The following is a 21,245-nucleotide window of genomic DNA, read 5'->3' as shown; positions in this document are numbered from 1 at the left end:
CTCTCAAAAAACAATTCAATTTATGAAAGAAATATATAACTAAGAGAGGAAACAGTGCCGTGCGAGGCTATCTAGAGGCCTAAGGCAATTTTAAAATATGGGGCCTTTCATATAACAAGTAAATATGTAATTAATATAGTTTTGATAGGATATAAATCATGAAAACAAAACCATAACATACTATATCAACAAAAGAGAAGAGGAAAAAGTACCAGTGTATAAACGAAGAGGGTGGTGGCATGGAGAAAAAAACGAGGTAGTGTAATGTATCAAAAGTTCTTTGAAAGGCGATACAATGATTAGAAATATATCTAATTCAAATTAAGATTTTTGATTTATAGTGTTTTTAGAAAACTTCCAGAAAAAATGTTATTTTAACCCATAAAACTTGACCTGATTCGTTTTTGATTTGCCATTCAGCTTTTTCTTATTGGTTTCCTTTTTCTTTCTATAAAAGATTATATTCCAAAATATATATACAATCAAAGATTCGAACACAGGTCACTAACTATGAGGGTTGAGAAACCTCAAGTCTAAATCACTACGAGAGGCTAAACTTTCAGAAATTTGGAGCCCCAAAAATTCTATATATACTAGATGTTTTGTCCGCACTTGCGGGCATAATCGTTTTACACATATATATATTAGTTTATATTTTATTAATTCAAAAATCAGCATGATAACTTATTATTTTTGTTTTAAAAAAATCAAACATCAAATTATATATATATAAATATATAACGTAAATTGAACTAAAATATATATGTTTATTATTATGCTGAAATTGTAAAAGAAAACATTCACATATTAAAAATATTTAAGTAAATATATTTATACAAATTTAGTTGATTAATGTTTAATTATAAATTTTTTATTTGTTATTTTCTAAATTTTATAATTGAAAATAAATTTTAAGATAACAACACAATATATAAGAATTAGCTTATTTAAGAAAATTAATATTATTAGTAAAAATTCGTTTGTAGTTATATAATTAATTACATATAAAATTCATTAAAGGTGACAATGACTTTAACTGCTTAATTATTATAAATAGTTTTATATCTTATTTTAAATTTTATAACTGAAAAATATGTTTTAAGATAACAACACAATGTAAAAATTATCTTTTTGAAAAGAAAATTAATATTATAAATAAAAATTCGTTTTTGATTATATAAAATATGTTTTAAGATAACAACACAATGTAAAATTTATCTTTTTGAAAAAAAAATTAATATTATAAATAAAAATTCGTTTTTGATTATATAGTTAATTATATACAAATTCATTAAGGGTAGTATAGCTATTAACCGCTTTAACTTTTAATGTGAGAGCTCCGTTGCAAAAATTTACTTCGCAAATAATAGTACAGATTCAAGAGTCTAAGGTAAATACCTTTTTGAATACACATCAAACACGGTTCTGAGAAAAAAATAACTTCATTTACTTAGTCCAATAGTCTGTAATTTTTTAAAAAGTTTGTTCTTTATTGATATAGTTAAACTAAGCAAACCACTAAATAGAAAGTAAATACTAACTTTTTAAAATTTTATTAGTTAGAAAATAATATAATTTCTAAAATGAATAGTAAAATAAATAGTTTTTTTTTGTCACTGAGTAAAATAAATAGTTAAAATTGTTGTAAAAAGTTATAAAAGTCAATGCTACTTTAAGTTAAAAATAAATTAATATTTTTAAAAATTGTATTATTAATTTATTTACTCGCCCGCCCGTAGGGCGGGTTTACCCTAGTCATTATAAGAACAACAAATAAATAAACCATTCGTTGAATTTTATTAGGGAAAAGGGAAAACACATGGACGTGATCCTAAATTAAAGCTTACTAAAGATGTTGACCTATAGTCTTCAAAAGCTAATTTCATTTTCTTCTCAACTATAATTAACAGACGAGCTACGTATTACTCACTCTGTTTCGTATTAAGTGACATTTTGACCTTGTGCATACAGATTAAGGAAACAATTAATTTTGTGTATTTTCTAAATAAAAACACAATTACCTATACATGTAACCATATTTTAACCAAAATAAAATAAACTACTGCATAAAATTAATAAATTTTGAATTAAAAATCGAAAACGACATTTATTTTGTAACGAAAAAAATTCTCTACAACGACGCTTAATATGAAACGGATGGAGTAATTAGTACTCTCTGTTCCTAAATATATGATGTTTAGAAAAAACACAAATATTAAAAAAAATTGTTTTTTTTTGTTTAGAAAGTATCATTAAAACTATATAATAATGGTATTCAACCAATTATAAAATAAATTATTAAATATGATTGGTTACATAGTTTTTAATAAAGTAAAACTTACCTAAAAAGTTGAAAACATCTTATATATTGGAACATCAATTTTTTTTGAACCATCATAATTTAGGAACAGATGTAGTATCTTTTTTTTTCTGTCGAACACATAGTATTAATTAGTAAAGATAGACTTTTTAATATTTTCACACATTAAGAAAGCACATTAAACTATCATAATAAATATATCGTTTTTTGTAGTTTTCAATTTTCAAACTTTTAACCAATAGTAATTCAATAAAAAATTAAATTTTTCAAAGTTTACAATTTTTTTCATAGAAAACACAAAAATACATCTTTCTAAAACAAATTTTTTTCTAAAAAGTCAATCTTAATGAAACGGATGGAATATTTTATAATCGATTTTCCCAAGAAATATAGACACGTGCGTAGAGATTTCGTACCTGATTTGGTTTTGTTGGGGTGTTTCAGGAGCGATCTCTTTTGGGAAACTTCGACGGTAGATTAGCCGTTCCTTGTTGCTGTTTGCTCAAAACGGCTTAGCAAATAAGCATTTCAACCCTATGGTGAACAGTGATTCGTCACAATGTTGAACCACAGTCCACAGACAAATATGATGTGTAATACATCATCATGTCACGAGACTTTACATTTTATAGTTACTATTTACGAATTTTGTTAAGCGAACAGGGTTTGGCACCGAGATACTGATAACTACATTTTTTACTGATAGCTACATTGACCATCATGTGTATCTCGCGACGTGATATATTTTATGTTTGTAATGATATAACTAAATTATATGTAGTTGATAAAAAAACTAAATTACACGTTGCTGACAAAAAAAACTAAATTACATGTTATAAAGCTTATAATTCATTGTGAAAAATTGTCTATTTTTGACAACCTTTATTTATATTCCAAATAAATTATAGTTACGATTAATTTTATTTATCTTCTCTAGAATTTGTCATCTAACAAATTAAATCTCAGTTCATTAGTCATTGAGGAGGCATTCAAAAAGGCTATCCTCAGCTAGTTGAAAATGACACTAATATCTCTGAACTTTTTGCAACAATTTTCATTAGAAAATATATAACTGTTTTTGAAAATGATGCATGTATGTTTTCCTAATCATTAATGATTTGTCAACCACTTGATTAAAAGAGCTTTCACAGTTATTATACCCAGTCGACTAATAACTCACAAGTACATGTACTTATATTGTTATCCTATTAGTATCTTGTATATCTGACTTCTGAGAAAGAAAAATAAAGAAAAGTAATCGAATCTTGTTTTGAAACTTAATATACTCAAAACTGTAAAGTCAAATAAACAATACACCATTCAGCAATCTTAATTTACAAATAATTTATTGCTGAATTTAAAGCCCCCAACTACAAGAATGTACTATTTTATTTTATGTATCCTATTTTCTTTCTAGAACTAAAAAGGATCCAGTGGGTACGAGGCATTATTCATGTTTATAAGAGGCACAAGCCGGTAGTAAAATCTGAGTCGGTCGGTCTTCAAATCACCTAAATTTACTCTATTCGTACTGAAAAGATTTCGCATATCTCGAAAAGTAGTGTAAAACAAAAGTCAGTTTTCGTGTAAAAAATTAATATAAAATGCGAAATAGAGAAATAAAGAAAATAAAAAGGAAATAAAATTTATTGATAACCTAACAGACAACTAAAAGATGAAAACACGACACCAACCTCTACCTGCATACTTAAGTTTCTTCTTTAAATGTTGCAGCTGTCTCCTTGCCTTTCCCATCTTCTCTCTCACTCTTAAGACTTTAAATTCACACGTTAATATAGCTTCAATAACAATCTTTTTCTCATTTATATATTTTCCTCTCATATCTCAGATCTTCTATCACGCCCTCTTCTCTTTTCCATTGATCTCTGGATCTTAAAGAAAGTAAGAAAGTATTAGTGTCTTGAATAATAGACATTTTAGGTCTCATATGGACCAAGATGATCAGAGAGACGAAGCAGAGACGGTAACGTGCGGTAACAGCAAGTGCAAGAGCAAGATCGTCCCTGGAGATGGTCAAGATGGAGACGAAACCAAGAAAAAGAACAAGAAGAAATCGCAGAAGACAACAAGACGACGTCAACTAATGTCGTTTAGTGAGCTTCCGGATTACATGAAGGATAACGAATTTATATTGAATTATTACAGAGCTGATTGGTCCATTAGAGATGCTTTCTTCAGCGTCTTCAGTTTCCACAATGAGTCCCTCAACGTTTGGACGTTAGTATATATTATAACAAAATTTCATTTTTATTTCTTTGTGGTTATTGTTTAATTCCTGATGATATTAATTTTTCTTTTTGTTTTGACAGACATTTACTAGGTTTCATCTTATTTGTGGCACTTACTGTCGCCAACGTTATGCATCACGATAAGTTCTTCCCCGTGGTACGTCTTCTTTAATTAATTACTAAGTCAACTCGATAACGTGACTATAACATATCTTTGATATAAACTACTACTTTTTGAAAAATGTAGTTAGCTAATGATGGTATCAATGTTGATGATTGTATAGGATGCAAAGAGTCCAGGGAATGTAACAAGATGGCCATTCTTTGTCTTCTTAGGAGGCTCAATGTTCTGCTTACTCTCAAGCAGCATTTGTCACCTCTTCTGCTGCCACTCCAAAGAACTTAACCTCGTCCTCCTCCGCATAGACTATACCGGTATCTCGGTCATGATCATCACTTCCTTCTTCCCAGCAATGTACTACATCTTCCTATGCACTCCTCGTTGGTACGTCATTTACCTCACAGGCATCACCTCTATGGGAATCTTCACAATCATCACACTCTTCACTCCATCACTCTCCTCTCCCAAGTACCGCGGTTTTCGCGCTTTGCTCTTCGCCGTCATGGGGCTTTTCGGTATCGTTCCAGGTGTCCATGCCCTAGTGGTTAACTGGGGAAACCCGCAAAGGAACGCGACGCTTGTTTATGAGCTGGCTATGGCAGTGTTCTATCTTGTTGGGACAGGGTTTTATGTAGGGAGAGTGCCTGAGAGGTTTAAACCGGGATGGTTTGATCGTGTGGGACATAGTCATCAGATCTTCCATGTGTTTGTTTTGTTGGGTGCCTTGTCTCACTATGCAGCTGCTCTCTTGTTCTTGGACTGGCGTGACCATGTTAGTTGTTAAACCAATAAATGTATTTGTAATTTTTTTTGAAGTATAAAAAGAAATATTATTATTACATTGTTTGTATTACATGGAAAGAAATTGTAACAACCATGTTGTTACATCAAATTGTAATTCGTCTTGTGCTAGCCCATAAATCATAACTCAATTTCCATCACGTGTACTCGTTTGGTCTCTGAAGGCATCTTGTCCAACTCAAAAGTGACCAAACCAGAGGAGGCATCATACTCAAATGCAACTTCATTTGACTCAACAACGCATCTCTTAGGCTTCACTGATGAATAAGCTCCAAATTTACCACACCCTTTGACTTCCATTACCACTTTCATCTTCTCAGCGTCATATTTAAGTCCTTCAATAGCTCCTCCAGAATTATACATGTTTACAAGACCAAGTGGAGCAAATGAGACACCACCATCAGTAGCCAGATGACTAATGGGGCTCACAGTGAAGATCTCATGCTCACGTATCTTCAGTGAGATCGGTAGAGACACATTGTATGGCATAACGCTGAGTTCACCTCTGCTTTGAGAGTAAACAGCACAGTCTCCGTTCCAGGCCTTTGGATCAGTAGAGGCCTCGGATATCAAATGAACATCACGACCACGAATGGAGCCAGTGATGCAATCAGTTTGTGTCTGGTGGAAGATATTTTTCCTTTCTGTGCTACTCCATGCTGCTCCTTGGCAGTTGTACACACCAAGGACTCCAGTGTATTTGTTCATGTTCCATATCTTTAGCAAGCTGAAACCAAACAGTGCATGGTAAGAAAATGATCAATCAAATAAAACTTACTTATCTTTATAGGGCAATCTCAGAGCCGATGTTAGGCATATCCAAGTGAAACATTGGTCTTGGGTCTCCAATTATTTTTAGAGTTAATATATATATATATATATATATCAACATAGCTCCAAAATTCTTTAAAAACTTATTTTTATTAAAATATATCTAATTTTTTTAAGGTTTTCAAAATCTCAAGACTGGCCATGGCTAATGTATTACCTGACACCATCCCGGGCAGGATCGGCGAATAAACAATCTTGTGTTGGTCTACCAGGCAATCGAGCACGGAGAATCGATCCATCAGGCAACACAAGCTTTCTTAGAAGATCAAAGTTGTGCTTCCCATGAGCATCACTATTCATCAAGCACATATACAACAAACAATGTAAGTTCCAATTAAAAGTGTCATGATTCAGTGGGTGAAATTAGAATGACTTTGATAGATATGCACCTAACATAGATAGGTCCACCACTAATGGCCCTAGCAGAGGCATGGTACTCCGCAGCAGGGTGAACCGAATGAAACATGTCCCAGTCAGGCACCATAAACTCTCCCAAGAACACACTATTGTACGCAACCGAGGCAATGTGTATTGTATGAGACACCGGATCACGTGGGTAGAAATCATCTGACGCTCTAATCACAGCTGCTTGCTTCGAGCTGCATCATCAAAATCCCACTCCATAAACTTCACTCAAATCAAACGCACACAAATTAAAAAAAATAACACAAAGACTAACCAGTAAAGAGCATCCGTATTATGGCTCATACAAGCAATGCATCCATTGTCTGGAAAATTCTTAGCAACAGAAGAGTCAAGAGCTTGATGGTACTGACGCGTTAACTCGACTCGACCGCCCAAACCACCTCCCAAAGTCTCTAATATACACTGCACATCAACTTTCACACCGTCCACGCCAGCATCAGCCAAGTAACTATGAAGCTCGTTATAAAATCTATACACATTCTTTGGGTTAACCAAACCCAACCCTTGAACCGCCATAGCATCGGTCTTCCACGTTGGTTCGTTCTCCACCACGCCTCTAGACACAACCGGATACTTCATTGAAGACCCGTATTCCTCCCCGGGTCGCACCCCGCCCCAGTAACCCGTGATAGCATGCCACACGTAAAAATATTTGAGACCGTACTTCTCTTTAGCTATATCAACAATGTTCTTGATTCCTTCATCCTTGTTCTTGAACTTCACGTTCTCCTTGACCCCGGTTAACCGGAAAACCGGTTTGTTCTCAACCGAGTTCACATCGTTCTCCACGGTTTGCCAACCGTCGTCGATGATCACGAACTTCGGCGGCGTGTCGCCGGAGGTTAGAGACTGTAGCCCAGCTTCCACGCCTTCTTGAGTCACCTCTTGGTAAAACGCGTCCCACGTGCACCACCCGAAGTAGTCAACGATTCCCGGAAGCTTCTTCTCGTGACGTTGGCGGAAACTCTTGAGATGCAACTTAACGGTGTGTACAGCGTCCGTTATCGTTTTAAACGGATCCGTGCCGGCGTGAATATACAAAGAGTGAGTAAACGACGACGTTTTGATGTCCACGTCTCCGCTCTCCAAACAGAGTTCCACGTCATCGTTAACGTTTCCTTGAAGACACGAACGGAACGAGCCTTCGACTAACGGCAAGAAAACGGTGTAAAGCTTCTGGTTAGTCTCCAGGTGGGACCCGTCGTTGGATTCGACCAATAGGAACTGAGTCTCTAGAGGAATGTCACGGCCGAGTTCGCCCATTCTCTGGGCCATCCACCAGAGCTTAAACCGGAAACAAGCCATGAACCGGGATTCGTGAAGTGAACCGATCGGTACGATGTGGTTACTCTCTTCCTTGTCGAATACAGCTCCGATGAAAACTCCTTCGACCGGTCCGGCCTCGGAGGATGACGTGGTGATGACATTGTCTGGTAAACCGGTTAGGACCGTCCGGTTTTTGATGATTAGATTTCCATTGGAAATACAAACCGCCGGTTTAATCGTCATCTCTTCTTTTTCTCTGTACCTAGGAGAGACTTCTCGGCTTCTCTGTCATATCAGAAGATTAAAAGTTATCAATAGAGAAGTTAAAGTCAAATCTAACTAACGATCATGTTTTATAGAACAGTACCTTGTATGAAGAGGCTTGATGAAAAGATGCAATACCAGAAGAAGAGGAGGAGGAAGGGAAGAGACGAAGCTGTGATGAGAGAATGAGAGCTTGAGGTTTCGTTATCAATGGAAGAGAAGATAATCGATATGTGAAAGAGTGAAACAGAGGATGAACCCTTTTTATACCCTGAGTTCCATTGAAACACCCCTGTGACGCCATTTTTTTTGTTTTATTTTTCTTGTTGCTGCAAAGTTTTTTTTTTTTTACAAGTTTCTCGGAGTCTTTAACTATTTTATCCTATTCCACCGTATTTTAATTTGTTGTTTTATTTTAGTTTATTGGAGTTTGGAGATATAGAACCTTCTTTTTATGTTTTTTAAAATTTTATATTTAATTGTATTGGTGATCTCTTTATATTAAGAGATTATTGGCGTTAATATAATCTCCCTATTAAGAGATTATATTAATTGTGTTTGATTTTTTCTATTATATAATCGGTATTGTATCTTTACGCATAATATTTTAGGTGATTTCTAATTTTTCATGTTTAAGAAGATTCGGTCGCATACGGGTTGGGTCATGTCTCATGTGTTGCGTAAGTGGTACGGTGCATCTCATTCTTTGGTTCTGTAAGAAGAATAGTAAAGATTTGGCCGTTGACAAGTTAAAAAGGAAGGATGAGGTTGCCACGTAGGATCTATGCTGTAAAACTCATCGGGTTAAAACACGTTCCATTGGTCGGCGTGTTGACCATACTCGGAGACGTAGAGAATTTTTAAGGATCTATAGATATTTTCGCACGACCGCATCACGTGTCATCGTGTCAGCGGATGATCGATATTATCTCAAGATATAATTTTTCTTCAACGAAAAAACTAAAAAAGAGAGGGAGCTTTACTTGTCACTTGTTGGAATGTTAATGTATTTAAGCATTTAACATTTTGTAAGAAATGAGATTGGCATCTTTAACTATCATCAATCGAGATTGTTGAAAAGTATTTGTGATAATGTCTTAAATAAGCCAATCTCTTTTTTTATTTCTACTCTTTTCTATTTATGTAAAGCCACGAAATGTAGTATATTAATAAGATCGTAAAGTGCAATTGACAGAAACTCTATACAAGTGGCTCCATTATCTCCGCGGTTCAACTTGCTTCAACAGATCTCGATGTTGTGAACTTGTGCAGCCGCATGTGCCCACAAAGTTCCATAGTTTTTTCAGGAATAAGATAATGTCATTCTTTTAAATTAAAAGAGAGAGAGAGATACACGAAAATTAATAATTGATGTTTATGTTGTTTCTTTGTTTGCAACTGATGTAAATATACAATAAATACAGAAAATGAAATATTCGGCGTTGCATGATTCGCTTGCAACGTATGATTTGTTCAGACAGTGATTGGGAAAGCAAATCAACTTGTATATTTTTCCCTGTGATAACAGAAGTTAGAAAAATAAAATTCTCCAAGTGGACCCAATAGGTTCACCTCATGCCTATTATCTTATTCGCATAAAAGTGTACATAAATATCTTATATCCATACATTAATCCTCCCTGAAAATCAGTGTAGATGTGTGGTTCTATGAAAAACGGGAAGAGGAAAAAAGTTATATTATGGAAAAATGGATCTTTCTCAAGTTTGGTGGATGACGATATTTATTTTCATAGAGATTAGCTTTGCCAAAGTCATGTAGACATGTACCAGGTCAATATATATTGCAATGTTCCTAAAAACTGATTATAGGACCTAGCCTGATAAATCGCTTACGCTAGTTATCCGAATTGTGAATTTCTAGACTCGTGGAATTACCGAAGTGTTTATTTGCCCATGTGAATGGCGCGTCCTTTATGTTTTTACATAAGGATGAAGATTATAGAGTTATTCACAGAATATATGATAAATGTTATGAAAAATAGCAAACCAACATGTGTATCTGACATAAGTGTATGTTACCTTTCACTTTCAGAAGAGAACCAAAGGATAAGAGGATTATTAGTTGGCCTAAACCCTTAAAACACATTATACAGCTTGACTGCTTGAGTTCCCGCTAATTAAATTTTAGTCTAAAACACATTATACAAATACATGTGATGCCTAAAATTTCTATCACGGAAACCTTAGTAGGGAATAATTAGTTTTCACACAAATGCAATTAGTTTCAAACATTTAAGCGCATACATGATACAACACGACTAATACATAAGCAAACAACACACATTAAAAGCATAAGTAAAAGTCCGATAGTGAGTCTATATGTGGCTCGAGAATAAAAGGACACACATTCATAAAGACAAATTAAAGGACCCTGAAACAGATAGTAGATGGGTTATGAGCTTGCAAATCTTGATGATCAATCGATGACCAAAGACATTATCTTTTCCTGAAGATTTGGTTGAATCGGCTGAACTCTATATCCAAATTGCCCATTTTGATCTCTCATCATCATTCCTCTTGCGTTGCTAGCTATAGCCATCTCTTGTTGTTGCTGCAATTTTCAAAACCATATCCATATTAAATCAACACATAACATACTAATATATAGTTTCAAACCAAATCATACGCTAAAGTCTTTATGAATAAATGACTGGTATTATTTATACATACCAGCTGGAAACTGAGTTGCCGATTCTCCTCCACCAACATTTTCTCCTGCCACAAAAATGTTTAAGGTATATAAGCATTAGTTAATAAAAATTTCAATCCGTAAAGATAAAAATCGGTTATATACATAGCTCACATTTCTCCTCTTTGTCATGAGGAACTCCATCTGTGCCAAGAAGACAAAGTTGAAAGTTAATTTGAATAACGTATTTATGAATACAAAATAAACACATGTATGAATGCATGTAGATGTATATATGCCTGGTGGTCTCGGACTTTGTCGAGGCCATGTTCAATGGCATGCTCTATGCCCATCAGGTTTTTCAAGTTGAGAGATTGTATATCTTCCCCCTTCAAATGCCTGTATACACATTTTCTATGCATTTCATCAGTTAGTGCGGACATTTCAACACTTACCTTAATCAACTGTTTTGCATATATATACTTGCGTAAAGAAATGACAGTAAAGGGTGAGGATTGACCTGAGCTCCAGTTGTAAGCTATCATTCTCTTTTTTGATCATATCAATCTCATTGCTGAGGTTCTGGAGACCAAAATTATTGAGCATATATATTAGATGAGCTATCAAACAAAAAGTTCACTTACCTAAACACTAAACATAAATATATATGAATATATTGAAGAAACATGTCTGGTTATCCATGAAAAGTCTTTCATTTTTTATCCTATTTGTAAAGGAACATTATCAAACGAAATGTTTACTTACCTAAACACTAAACATAAATATATATGTGAATATAATATTGAAGAAACATGTCTGGTTATCCATGAAAAGTCTTTCATTTTTTATCCTATATGTAAAAAACATACCCATACATAGTTACATACACATATATATATATACATACTACCAGGCGGTAACTTTAATGGTATACAACTCTCTATGTGCTTATTACTACTTTGTAGAGATATCTGATCATTTGTGAGAACTTAACCTGTGATTGTCAGAAATCATTAATAATATATAATAATTTGAACTAAAATCTATCGCCAAGAGTAAACTGAAAATATTTATCCAGGTTTCAAATACACACGTAAAATCATTAAACTGTTCAGACACTCATCAATATCACATACCAAATTTCCTCTCAATAACCTCATAACCTAAAAACAGAATTACATATAGATCTAACAAGCTCCCTCAAAATTTGGTGTTGGTATTACTAGAATACAGTTGGTGAATACATGTTTAGATATATACTAGAATATATAAGTATATATATTAATAATCAAGATCTAAAAATTAAGCATGAATAAAGAAACAAAACAGAAAGAAGAGAATAAATTCCATGTTTTGTGGCTCAATGTCTTGTTGAGTACAAGAGAATCAATAAAGAGGGTTGGAAGGCTAGACACACAAACAAAATTTTGTAGATCTGCATCTAGGGTTCCAGGTTTTTCTTTTTGACATATTTGGGGAAAGGAACATTAAATAATCCCAGTTCATGATAGTTTGGCACATAATATATGTTTTGAGACAAAACATTAGAGTAGATCTGTATCTAGGGTTGAAGATTTAAGGATCTTCTGACATGTTTTAGGCAAAGAAATTGAAAACCGTTTTCACAGTTTTGGCCATAGAATATTTTTTTGAGACAAAGAAACTTCAGATCATAATCAAAGAAAGAAAGAGTACCTCATGCTTAGCATCCCATAGTTTCTTGCCAGATAACTTCTGGTATTGGTCCAACATAGCACCAAGATCCATGGAAGGACAACAATAATCAGTCATCTTACCATTACTTGCAAAGACTATGAGAGCAACTTTTGCATCGCAAAGAACCGTGATCTCTTTAGCCTTCTTCACCAACCCATTCCTCCTCTTTGAGAACGTCACCACTCTGTTGTTGGCGTTCTCTATCCTCTTTATCTCTATCTTCCCTCTTCCCATCTTTCTCTCTCTCTAGCTCTCTTTTCTCAATTTAGGGTTTCTATGAAATTGTTAAGATATGGAGGAGAGGATATGTGGTTTATATGAAGAGGAAGAAAAAAAGGAGGAGCATTAATCTCAAAGAAACATTGATGAGAGAGAGAGAGAGAGAGAGAGAGATAGAAAGAAGGTGTTTGATTGATCTATAGGTGAAGAGAGACTTATGACAGTTTGGGATGGAAAACAAAGCTACTTTCTAGATGGCACAGTCATGGAAGGCTTGTTTTTGTGGTTCTCTTATTACACGATCAGTCATGTAGCCAACTCTACTCTCTCTCTTTCTTTACACTAGCAAAAAGAAAAGAAAAACTTTGAAGTAATGTACAGAATAACATAAAGTTGAAGCACAATTAGCTTATTGCTTCACTCTTTGCCTGTGATTGATGTTTATTGCTTTCATTTGATTTGATCATCTCTATCTTTTTCTTGATAGGTTAAAGTATCGTTTTTAACCTCTGGTCTCTTCCTTGCTATGTTTTTTCGATGAAGGCTGAAAGTGCAAAAAAAAAAAGAAACAAGACACAAAGTTATCTATCTAGCAAATTAACATCAAATTTCATATATGTGAATAATTTTGCAAATACGTATCATGTATTATATGTCTATATAGAAAATTAACCCCAAAATTATCAACAGAATTATACATTGCAACTTTTGTAGATTTAAACCAAAAGATCCTTACAAATTAGAACTACTTAGCTTTTTCTACGGGTTATCTACTTTGGTAATTCCAAGACTTGCTATTTCAAGACTCTGTTATATATAGGTCTTATCGAATATCGTAGCTACCTATATTAGTCAAACGTTTTAAATTATTCAAATGTGAAGATATCATGTTGACGACAGTAAAACAAATTTATTATAAGTTTAGATATACTGTTGATAAGAAAGGAAAGGAAAGGAAAGAAGCAGTGAGATTACCAAAGACTTTGGTATAACCGTTGGAAGTTATCATGCTTAAATTAACTATCAAAGGTGAAATGACATTTGGTTGTCGAAAACAAAACAAATTTATGGTTTTCTGATTCACGACAATCTCACGTGTCAAATTCTTGTGGAAGGCTGTGGTACGTAAAAATAATACGAACTTTTTGGCATTTTTGGATTATCAACTCTAAAAGCATAGTCAAATTGACGAGTAAAGATGTATGAAAACTCTTTCAAACACTATTGACTACCTGTGGGATACGTCTCCACTGAACAAAACAATCACATTGGTATCTTGAATTCGTACATCGCCTACATATGTTCAGTGCAATTTATGAACTTGGGTTCACAAACCGTCCATGTTTAGCATTCATCATGAGTGATTGATATATTCAGAAGGAAAAAAACTTGTTTAACCAGAATTAACTAAACAAACTGGATGAGGAAAATGTCATATTTCCCATGAAATATATGACATGTAAACCAAATCTTAAATTTATAACCGAGCATAATCATGTATCGAACCGCATCCTAATCAAAAAAAAAACTTGTCAAAAGCCACGCTGAATGAAAGACGAAATCGTATTCCCATATATAACGAGTAAAATGCATGAGATTTAAATTACATTTTTTTTTGTTAAAAGGTTTAAACAGTTAAATTACATAGGTATATATAACAAGCGGAGACAAACACGTATACTCAATATTATCTAACTCAAAAGAGAGCAACAGCAGCAGAAACCAAGGCGACCATAAAAGAAGCACCACCTAATGAAGAAGCGGTACTTTCAGCCGGAAGTGGTGCAGCTGTTTCACCGGAGCCGGTAGGTGCAGTAGTCCCGGCTCCTGGGGTGGTGGGAGAGGCTCCTTCAGAACCTGGGGCAGTTGCACCGCTAGGTGCTGGAGTAGTAGCACCGCCGGATGCTGGAGTGGTAGCACCTCCAGATGTTGGAGTGGTAGCACCTCCAGGTGTGGGAGTGGTAGCACCGCCAGGTGCTGGAGGGGTAGCACCGCCGCCACCGCTATGTCCACCAGCACCACTAGCATCATCAACTACGTTGACGGTAAGTTTTTGACCAAAGCGGCAATGGTCAGCGGAGGTGCAGATGAAGTATATTGGCCCGGTGTCGTTTAGCATAATCTTGGCAGGAGAAGTCTTGATGAGGCTGAGGGGTGTCTCTTTCTCGCAGTTTTCATATTCATCTGCCGTTACGATAGCCACATCATGTCTCTCAGCATCGAATTCAAAATCTGTCATAATAATAATATCAAAAACTTGTTAGTATTATTTTTTAAATACCCAATGAAAAATGTTGCACATAGTCAAGAGTCATTCAACGTTGCGTGATGGAGTAAACGTGATGTATCCATGAGTCCATGACCTATGCTTAATGTATATAAAAATGCGAAACAAAGACATGGCAATAAACTAACCGAGCACGTCGCCTACTAGGAAAGTTTTCTTGGAAGCCCATGTATTATAGAACTCGAGATCGGAAGGTCTCGCCCATTTGGCATCATCACCAACCTCGTAGTCCTCCGCGGAAACAACCGCAGCGAAAACCAAAACCATAAATGTCACCGTTTTGAAAAATCCAGCCATCTTTTGTAACTCAGGTCACCTCCACTTCTGTTTTCTTGGACGATAACTTGATAACGTTGTCTTAGAAGATATCTACGACACTTTTTGAATGTGTGTTGATATGGTTCAAAAAGTGTTGAAGGAGGGACTTATATTTATAGGGACAAAGAGAGGTTCTCTATGGTTCATTAACGCAAGGTACGCAAAGACACGCACGTGTTCGGTAGTTGTTGAATAAACTTATTTTGGATAACTATTATCACCACCATATTTGTCTGCTTAGGTTTTTTTTTCCTTCTCCATCAAATTGTTTGTTATTTTTCTTATTTTTAGCGCGTGAAGTATTATCTATTCCTAATTTTATATCAAGTAATAAATAGATAATCATCTATAGAATTCTTTTTAAAAAAGTACCCACTATAAATACATAAAAACTCATATATTCTTATTGAAGATTTGATTATGACAAAGTTTGAGTAGAACTTTTTGAATAATAGCAATATGATCCTTGATGATCCATCCCTTCAACATTACATGTAACAAAAAGACAATCCTGTCATGTTTCAAAATCGTATACTTGTGATTAAAAGCATCAGTGTGTATTTCACCTATAATATTATAGCATATATAATATTAGTGGTTTTCATATAAATATTGCTAAACAATTAAATCGTAAATTGTAAAAATAAGTTCAACCAATAATTTAACAAGTGTTAATATCTCACAATTTTTTGTTGAGTAGTTTCCCAAACTAAAAAAAACACAATCTGTGGTACTAAAGATCGATCACAAAAACCATCGTCCTTGTTTTAACAGCAAACACCATCGCTTCCTGCAGAGCTGAATGATATTCTCTCCGGCTTTTTAGACCCAAATGTATATTTGATACCTAACTTCTCATCATCCTCATTCATCACTTCTTCGCTCACTGATGGAAAATTGAACACCAGAGGCGACTTATCTCCTCTTCTGTTACCACCGAAACTAAACTGAGGAACTTCATCATCTTTTGTTGCTTCATCATGATGACTTGTAATGGCAACACCATCACCACTTGCTGCTGTGCTTGTTGTGAATGGCATGATGGATGGAGTTGGGGGCTCTGATGATGTTGCTCCATCGGATGAAGAGACTGGGAATGTGAAGCTAGCGTTTGAGCCCGAAGGAAATGCCCATCTTTGGTTAGGCTTGGCTACTGAGATCGATGAGAGTAGCCGTTTATTATTATTATTATTATTATTTCCCAGTGAATGAGATGGCGGTTTCGGCAGATTCGCCGGCTCGCCTCCTAATGAACTGGAAACAGCTATTGTACTGTCCTGAGAAGAAGTCAACAGCTGCAATTCAGTTTCCTAGAGTTTCTTCACACTCAAAAGTCAATATGCGTTAAGAAGAAGACAAGTGCTAGAAGTACCTTTTCATGTGTGCTTCCGGAGAGAGAGCCCTTAGGCTTCCCTAACTCATATTGGAGTGTGGTACCACTGCTACTTCCACTGAATATTCCATTTGATGCCGAAGCGGTCTTGGTTATTGCATTTTGAGCGTCACGGGTGGTAACTTCAGGTAGTTTAGCCACAGAAGATGGCGGAATGTTAGAGATAACGTTCCGGATATCTTCATTCAACTTGACTGAGCCATCTTTTGTCACATTGTTGATGTTGGAGTTGCTTGGTTCAACAGTTTTTGAAGATTGTGGATATCTCCAAGAAGTGGCAAGCTTTAACTCAGCAGATTTATCTTTCGGGGTGGGTTGCGTCCGTTCAAGGTGATCCAGTATCGTCCTAGCGATCTGACTAGAATGTCTAGGCACAGTCGGTGTACCAACTTCTAATCCTATATGCTTCCCATAGGTTGTTGTCTGCGGCATAGATATACTTGATTCCCCTGCTTCATAGCTCTTCATGTTAGCAGAATTTTCAAAACGTCCCCTGGAAGGTCGTGAATAAGGAGACATGGTGGCGCTCTGGCGAGCTCTTCTACTGGGTCCAAAAACTCCACTATCACTTCCCTTGCTAAGTTTGAGCTGGGCACATTAGAAAGTGATTTGTCAGATTTCAACAGAGGTTATAGGATTCAGCAGATAGAAAGAACACAAGAAAGATTAAAAAGGCAGGATATTGATGACTCTAATTTAGAACCAAGTTTTTGCAAAATGTCAACAACAGCAAGAAAAATCAGCACTATGAATGTTTGACGAAAATAACTCTCAGAAAAGTCCAGGCAAAGATGTCTAGAACTAGTCATTTGCACAACCGCATACTTCTATTCTTCTGTTGCCTAAATCCCTTCAACCACCCTAACATTTCACCTACCTTAAGTATAAATTAGATCACAAGTCAACCATTGCTTATGCTAGTGGAAGACGATTTCGTTAATCTAATGGCAACAATAAAAGTACATACTTTGAAACAATCAGCGGACTGTTACGGCCCCTTTTCATTCGATCCCATCTTACCTAGATTCCCAACACCATTTCAACAGGTAAAAGAGGATTAAGATTCAAGAGCTAATTTCATGGAGAGCATTGGGACCTTTTGAAGTGAGAACTTCCAGTTTTCATTGTCTGCCTACCTCTGGACGAAGTCGAGAGAGGTTTATTAAACAGTTTGAATAAGTATGTACGAACTATAATAAAATGTTTAAATCAGACCATTTCCCTATCTTTGTATTTGAGGATCCTTGGACACTGACAGGGATCCAACACATCCGGGAACAATACTACATTTTCAGTAAGATCGTCTCTAAGGTAAAAAAAATAAATAGCAAGTCCACACTATATTATAAATCGTACAGAGTAATCAGAATTGTATAGCCGACTGGGAGAGTTTACCTGGCCATATCTTGTCTGCGCACTTTGGGAGGGAGACTGGAGGGTGCTCAGGCGCTTGCTACTGTTGTCTTGCAATTGCATCAGCTGAGCCAAGAAAAAAATACAGTTCAAGTATACCAAAAAACTTTGAGCAAATAGGTATTAACAAAAAACTATACACACCTTTGACTTAGAACTTGAGAGGATGGATCTAGGATATGGGGTCCTTGGAAAACTTTGAATCCCAAAATTTTCTCGTTGGTTTTGAGGAGTCGCAAAACCAAGTTGCTCATTTAACTTGACACCAGGCCAACATGCGGAAGGCTTGCTCGATGGTGATGCACCAGAATAATTTGCTACAAACATACCCCCGTCTAGACTATTCTTTTCATTTCTTGCTACAAAACCTTTGGAACTACTTGATGGTGACTGGCCTCCCATATATGCCTTAGCAAGTTCTGCTGGTGATAGACCAGCTTCATCCCGCACCTGTTTGACTCCGTCAAGAGTCTATAACAAAGAAAATGAGAAAAGTGAGTATATGAAAACAGTTCCAGAAATAAGGACTAGTGAAGTAAAAAAAAAATCAATTCTTTGATGAAGCAAATTTGTGAAATTACATAGCTCTTTTCATATGATTACACAAACAGTCCAATCTCACACAGACCTCTAGACCAAATCCATGCGGATACATTCCAAATTACTCCCAGAGTATGCCAAACTTCACTCTAAACTTTATATATAAACATGTTTAATACAAATTACTATTTCATATAAACATCCAAACAAACAAAAACGCTGGATAGCAAGCAACTTACTATTGACTTGGCAAGTGGTGTTGGCGTAGCCCAAAGCTCACTGCTAGCATCCTTGGCACCAATTGGTTCTTTTCTCTTATCAAGAAAACTCATATTTTTCTTGACTCCCTCTCTCAGAGGGATCTCCACTCGCTCGTCTCTCACGACATCAGATAGATCAGTAGCCCTTGAATTTAATATCTCTATAAGACGATCAGTTTCCGCCCTGGAAATAAATGAAAAGATGGTCAGTGTAAAATTCGTCTATATAAACAAAATACAAACAAAAATGCAAAAAAAGATAACAGAAAGGCCAGGAAAGATAAGCAGTCGCTCAATAAGAATCTAATGACCCAGTCATGAATATAAGCGTTAACAAACTAACAAGCAAAAGGAAGCGAATTTCCATCGAGCATCATTTGAAATGCAACTAATGTAGAGACATGATAATAAACATACCGTGAAAACGTTTTTCCTTCCATCAGCCTTTCAAGCTCCGAGATCGCAACGACATCATTCAAAGCTATGTTGCCTTTAGCCTGTGCACTGATACTGAAATTGCTTTCGTTGACGTTTGCTGTACCACTAGTACCTCCCTCTTCAATTGTTGCTAGCTTCGGTTTCTGAAAAGAGAAAAAAAAATGATGTATCTATTGCAAACCACAAAAGCAGGAATTAAATGAAGAGAGTACGGTCATGCATTAGCAGGAGAAATAAATCGTGTCATTCATGTCGAATGAATCCAACTAAAGAGCACGGAGCAGTAAGATCACATCTCTCTTAGATTATACAAAAATCACTTCTATGCATTTATAAACCATTGTTTATTCCATTTACCGGTTCCAATATAAAACAGCCACGGTAAGAGTAACAGTTTCTTAACATAGAAATTTTTTAGAGATCCCATCAATTAACAAATGCAGACAGACACACACAAGCGCAAAAAGTCAAAGATTACAAGAAAAAAAAACATGAGCAAGAATGATATTTACTTCCATTAGTTGATGAAATCGTACATGACATACCAAAAAACACACTATAGCAAAGACAAAAAAAAACCAGCTTAGCTAGAGCGGTATATTCCCCAATCAGATATTAACAGAGGAGTTGAAAGACGCTTACACTTAAACTTGGTGTTACACTGCTGGGATCATTCTCCTGTGGATCATCTTGCAACTCATCTAGTAGAAAATGAAGTAAAAAACGAAATACTATATCAGACAAGTTATTTCTCTGGAGTAAAACTGTATATACATCCCCAAAAGATGATACACTTGTTGCTCAAAGACACTATTCAAGCAAGGAGTCAATACATCCATCACTCACTTCACACTAAAAGCTACTTACTAACACTAAAGCACACAGAGCATTTTTTTTTCTTTTTTTTTTTGATAATCCAGGTATCCTGGACCTCTCACTTAGTCCGACTATTCCACTGCGTCCAACCGGAACTGGCGAGGAAGGTCCTGGAGGCCAAACAGAAACCATGTTATATCCGCTGTGGCCGGGGCTCGAACTCGTGATGGCGGACATCTCAGCCAAGGTTCCTTTACCACCAGACTACAAAGCCCGGTTCACACACAGAGCATCTTAATTGACCATTACAATCATGCACCAAAAAAAAGTAAAGCCTATCCCTGGTGATTTTATGGCGTCTAATTTTCTAGCAATGAGGCAAGTTCAACAAAACCCTAGATACTCGCTGAACTACATAGATACAATCATTAATTTAAGTTAAATTCCAATTAACTCCTCAAAAACATTAGACCAAAGACCTTGGTGTCGATCTTCATCTTCTGGTGGAGCTGTGAGAGCACTAGGAGCGGAGGCTGCATTAGAGAAGAAGTAGGGAAGTATTCTCGTGGCGCCGCCGGAAATAATCCGATAAGCGGGATCGACGATTCTCGAGATCCACGGCCTCCGTTGTGCCTGGTTCTGAGGCGGTCGAGAATACGGCGTCGTCGCTGAGTGCCTCCTCGCGGTTTGTCGCCTTAATTTGCCGCCTGTACCTCTCGCCGCATCGCTCGTCGCAGTCGCAGCAGGAAACGTCGCGTCTCCTTCAGTGGCCATGTCTCTCTCTCTTTTTTTGTTTCAGTGATCTTTTTTTTTTCTCGCGTTTAATCTTTATTATAGCGACTCATGTCATGTGCGTTGTTGACATTTTTCTACTCTCTTTGTTGTTGAAACTTTTCGAAATAATCCAGAAAATCAAGG

At 35.8% G+C, this 21,245-nt stretch overlaps 5 protein-coding genes across 10 annotated transcripts; 1 reads left to right on the top strand and 4 right to left on the bottom strand.

Annotated features, from left to right (window-relative positions):
• The first annotated feature begins 4,053 nt into the window (after positions 1 to 4,053).
• On the top strand, positions 4,054 to 5,529 carry LOC106425790 (heptahelical transmembrane protein 1). The gene is made up of 3 exons (XM_013866505.3): positions 4,054 to 4,558; positions 4,651 to 4,726; positions 4,854 to 5,529. Exons 1-3 carry the CDS (start codon positions 4,269 to 4,271, stop codon positions 5,472 to 5,474), a joined length of 987 nt encoding a protein of 328 aa, XP_013721959.1. The 5' UTR covers positions 4,054 to 4,268; the 3' UTR covers positions 5,475 to 5,529.
• On the bottom strand, positions 5,486 to 8,698 carry LOC111204673 (probable galactinol--sucrose galactosyltransferase 6). The gene is made up of 5 exons (XM_022699893.2): positions 8,382 to 8,698; positions 7,002 to 8,299; positions 6,712 to 6,921; positions 6,480 to 6,614; positions 5,486 to 6,218 (listed from the first exon to the last, which is right to left on the bottom strand). The coding sequence occupies exons 1-5, from the start codon at positions 8,580 to 8,582 to the stop codon at positions 5,612 to 5,614; spliced, it is 2,451 nt and encodes an 816-aa protein (XP_022555614.2). The 5' UTR covers positions 8,583 to 8,698; the 3' UTR covers positions 5,486 to 5,611.
• Positions 8,699 to 10,495: 1,797 nt separating this feature from the next.
• Positions 10,496 to 13,060, bottom strand: LOC111210341 (floral homeotic protein PISTILLATA). 5 transcript variants are annotated; one of them, XM_022710652.2, is made up of 6 exons: positions 12,623 to 13,060; positions 11,448 to 11,509; positions 11,227 to 11,341; positions 11,093 to 11,131; positions 10,969 to 11,013; positions 10,496 to 10,849 (listed from the first exon to the last, which is right to left on the bottom strand). In XM_022710652.2, the coding sequence occupies exons 1-6, from the start codon at positions 12,875 to 12,877 to the stop codon at positions 10,715 to 10,717; spliced, it is 651 nt and encodes a 216-aa protein (XP_022566373.2). In that variant the 5' UTR covers positions 12,878 to 13,060; the 3' UTR covers positions 10,496 to 10,714. The 5 variants fall into 5 exon arrangements, with proteins under 5 accessions (XP_022566373.2, XP_022566377.1, XP_022566374.2 ...); XM_022710656.2 differs by having other exon boundaries at positions 11,098 to 11,131; positions 11,227 to 11,326; positions 12,623 to 13,050; XM_022710653.2 differs by having other exon boundaries at positions 11,102 to 11,131; positions 12,623 to 13,044.
• Positions 13,061 to 14,410: 1,350 nt separating this feature from the next.
• Positions 14,411 to 15,564, bottom strand: LOC111210343 (blue copper protein-like). Its single transcript, XM_022710662.2, has 2 exons — positions 15,278 to 15,564; positions 14,411 to 15,094 (listed from the first exon to the last, which is right to left on the bottom strand). Exons 1-2 carry the CDS (start codon positions 15,444 to 15,446, stop codon positions 14,559 to 14,561), a joined length of 705 nt encoding a protein of 234 aa, XP_022566383.1. The 5' UTR covers positions 15,447 to 15,564; the 3' UTR covers positions 14,411 to 14,558.
• A 526-nt stretch (positions 15,565 to 16,090) lies between these two features.
• On the bottom strand, positions 16,091 to 21,245 carry LOC106380709 (nuclear pore complex protein NUP1). 2 transcript variants are annotated; one of them, XM_013820531.3, is made up of 8 exons: positions 20,807 to 21,245; positions 20,154 to 20,212; positions 19,491 to 19,654; positions 19,053 to 19,257; positions 18,418 to 18,744; positions 18,256 to 18,339; positions 16,840 to 17,448; positions 16,091 to 16,744 (listed from the first exon to the last, which is right to left on the bottom strand). In XM_013820531.3, exons 1-8 carry the CDS (start codon positions 21,099 to 21,101, stop codon positions 16,235 to 16,237), a joined length of 2,253 nt encoding a protein of 750 aa, XP_013675985.2. In that variant the 5' UTR covers positions 21,102 to 21,245; the 3' UTR covers positions 16,091 to 16,234. The 2 variants fall into 2 exon arrangements, with proteins under 2 accessions (XP_013675985.2, XP_048602458.1); XM_048746501.1 differs by having other exon boundaries at positions 16,091 to 16,762; positions 20,807 to 21,209.

This window comes from Brassica napus, chromosome C2 (genome assembly GCF_020379485.1).
Source record: "Brassica napus cultivar Da-Ae chromosome C2, Da-Ae, whole genome shotgun sequence".
NCBI classification, from domain to species: domain Eukaryota; kingdom Viridiplantae; phylum Streptophyta; class Magnoliopsida; order Brassicales; family Brassicaceae; genus Brassica; species Brassica napus.
This window is presented reverse-complemented; position numbering and strand designations above follow the sequence as displayed.

Coding starts and splice junctions, on each gene's coding strand:
- LOC106425790 (XM_013866505.3), top strand. CDS start 4,269: ATGGACCAAGATGATCAGAGAGACGAAGCAGAGACGGTAACGTGCGGT. Junction 4,559..4,650: donor GAGTCCCTCAACGTTTGGAC/GTTAGTATATAT, acceptor TTGTTTTGACAG/ACATTTACTAGGTTTCATCT. Junction 4,727..4,853: donor ACGATAAGTTCTTCCCCGTG/GTACGTCTTCTT, acceptor ATGATTGTATAG/GATGCAAAGAGTCCAGGGAA.
- LOC111204673 (XM_022699893.2), bottom strand. CDS start 8,582: ATGGCGTCACAGGGGTGTTTCAATGGAACTCAGGGTATAAAAAGGGTT. Junction 8,300..8,381: donor ATCAAGCCTCTTCATACAAG/GTACTGTTCTAT, acceptor CTGATATGACAG/AGAAGCCGAGAAGTCTCTCC. Junction 6,615..6,711: donor GGTGGACCTATCTATGTTAG/GTGCATATCTAT, acceptor CTTGATGAATAG/TGATGCTCATGGGAAGCACA.
- LOC111210341 (XM_022710652.2), bottom strand. CDS start 12,877: ATGGGAAGAGGGAAGATAGAGATAAAGAGGATAGAGAACGCCAACAAC. Junction 11,132..11,226: donor ACAAAGTCCGAGACCACCAG/GCATATATACAT, acceptor TTCTTGGCACAG/ATGGAGTTCCTCATGACAAA. Junction 10,850..10,968: donor GGCAACTCAGTTTCCAGCTG/GTATGTATAAAT, acceptor TGAAAATTGCAG/CAACAACAAGAGATGGCTAT.
- LOC111210343 (XM_022710662.2), bottom strand. CDS start 15,446: ATGGCTGGATTTTTCAAAACGGTGACATTTATGGTTTTGGTTTTCGCT. Junction 15,095..15,277: donor CCTAGTAGGCGACGTGCTCG/GTTAGTTTATTG, acceptor TTATTATGACAG/ATTTTGAATTCGATGCTGAG.
- LOC106380709 (XM_048746501.1), bottom strand. CDS start 21,101: ATGGCCACTGAAGGAGACGCGACGTTTCCTGCTGCGACTGCGACGAGC. Junction 20,213..20,806: donor AGATGAAGATCGACACCAAG/GTCTTTGGTCTA, acceptor ATTTTCTACTAG/ATGAGTTGCAAGATGATCCA. Junction 17,449..18,255: donor CGCAGACAAGATATGGCCAG/GTAAACTCTCCC, acceptor TAATGTGCCCAG/CTCAAACTTAGCAAGGGAAG.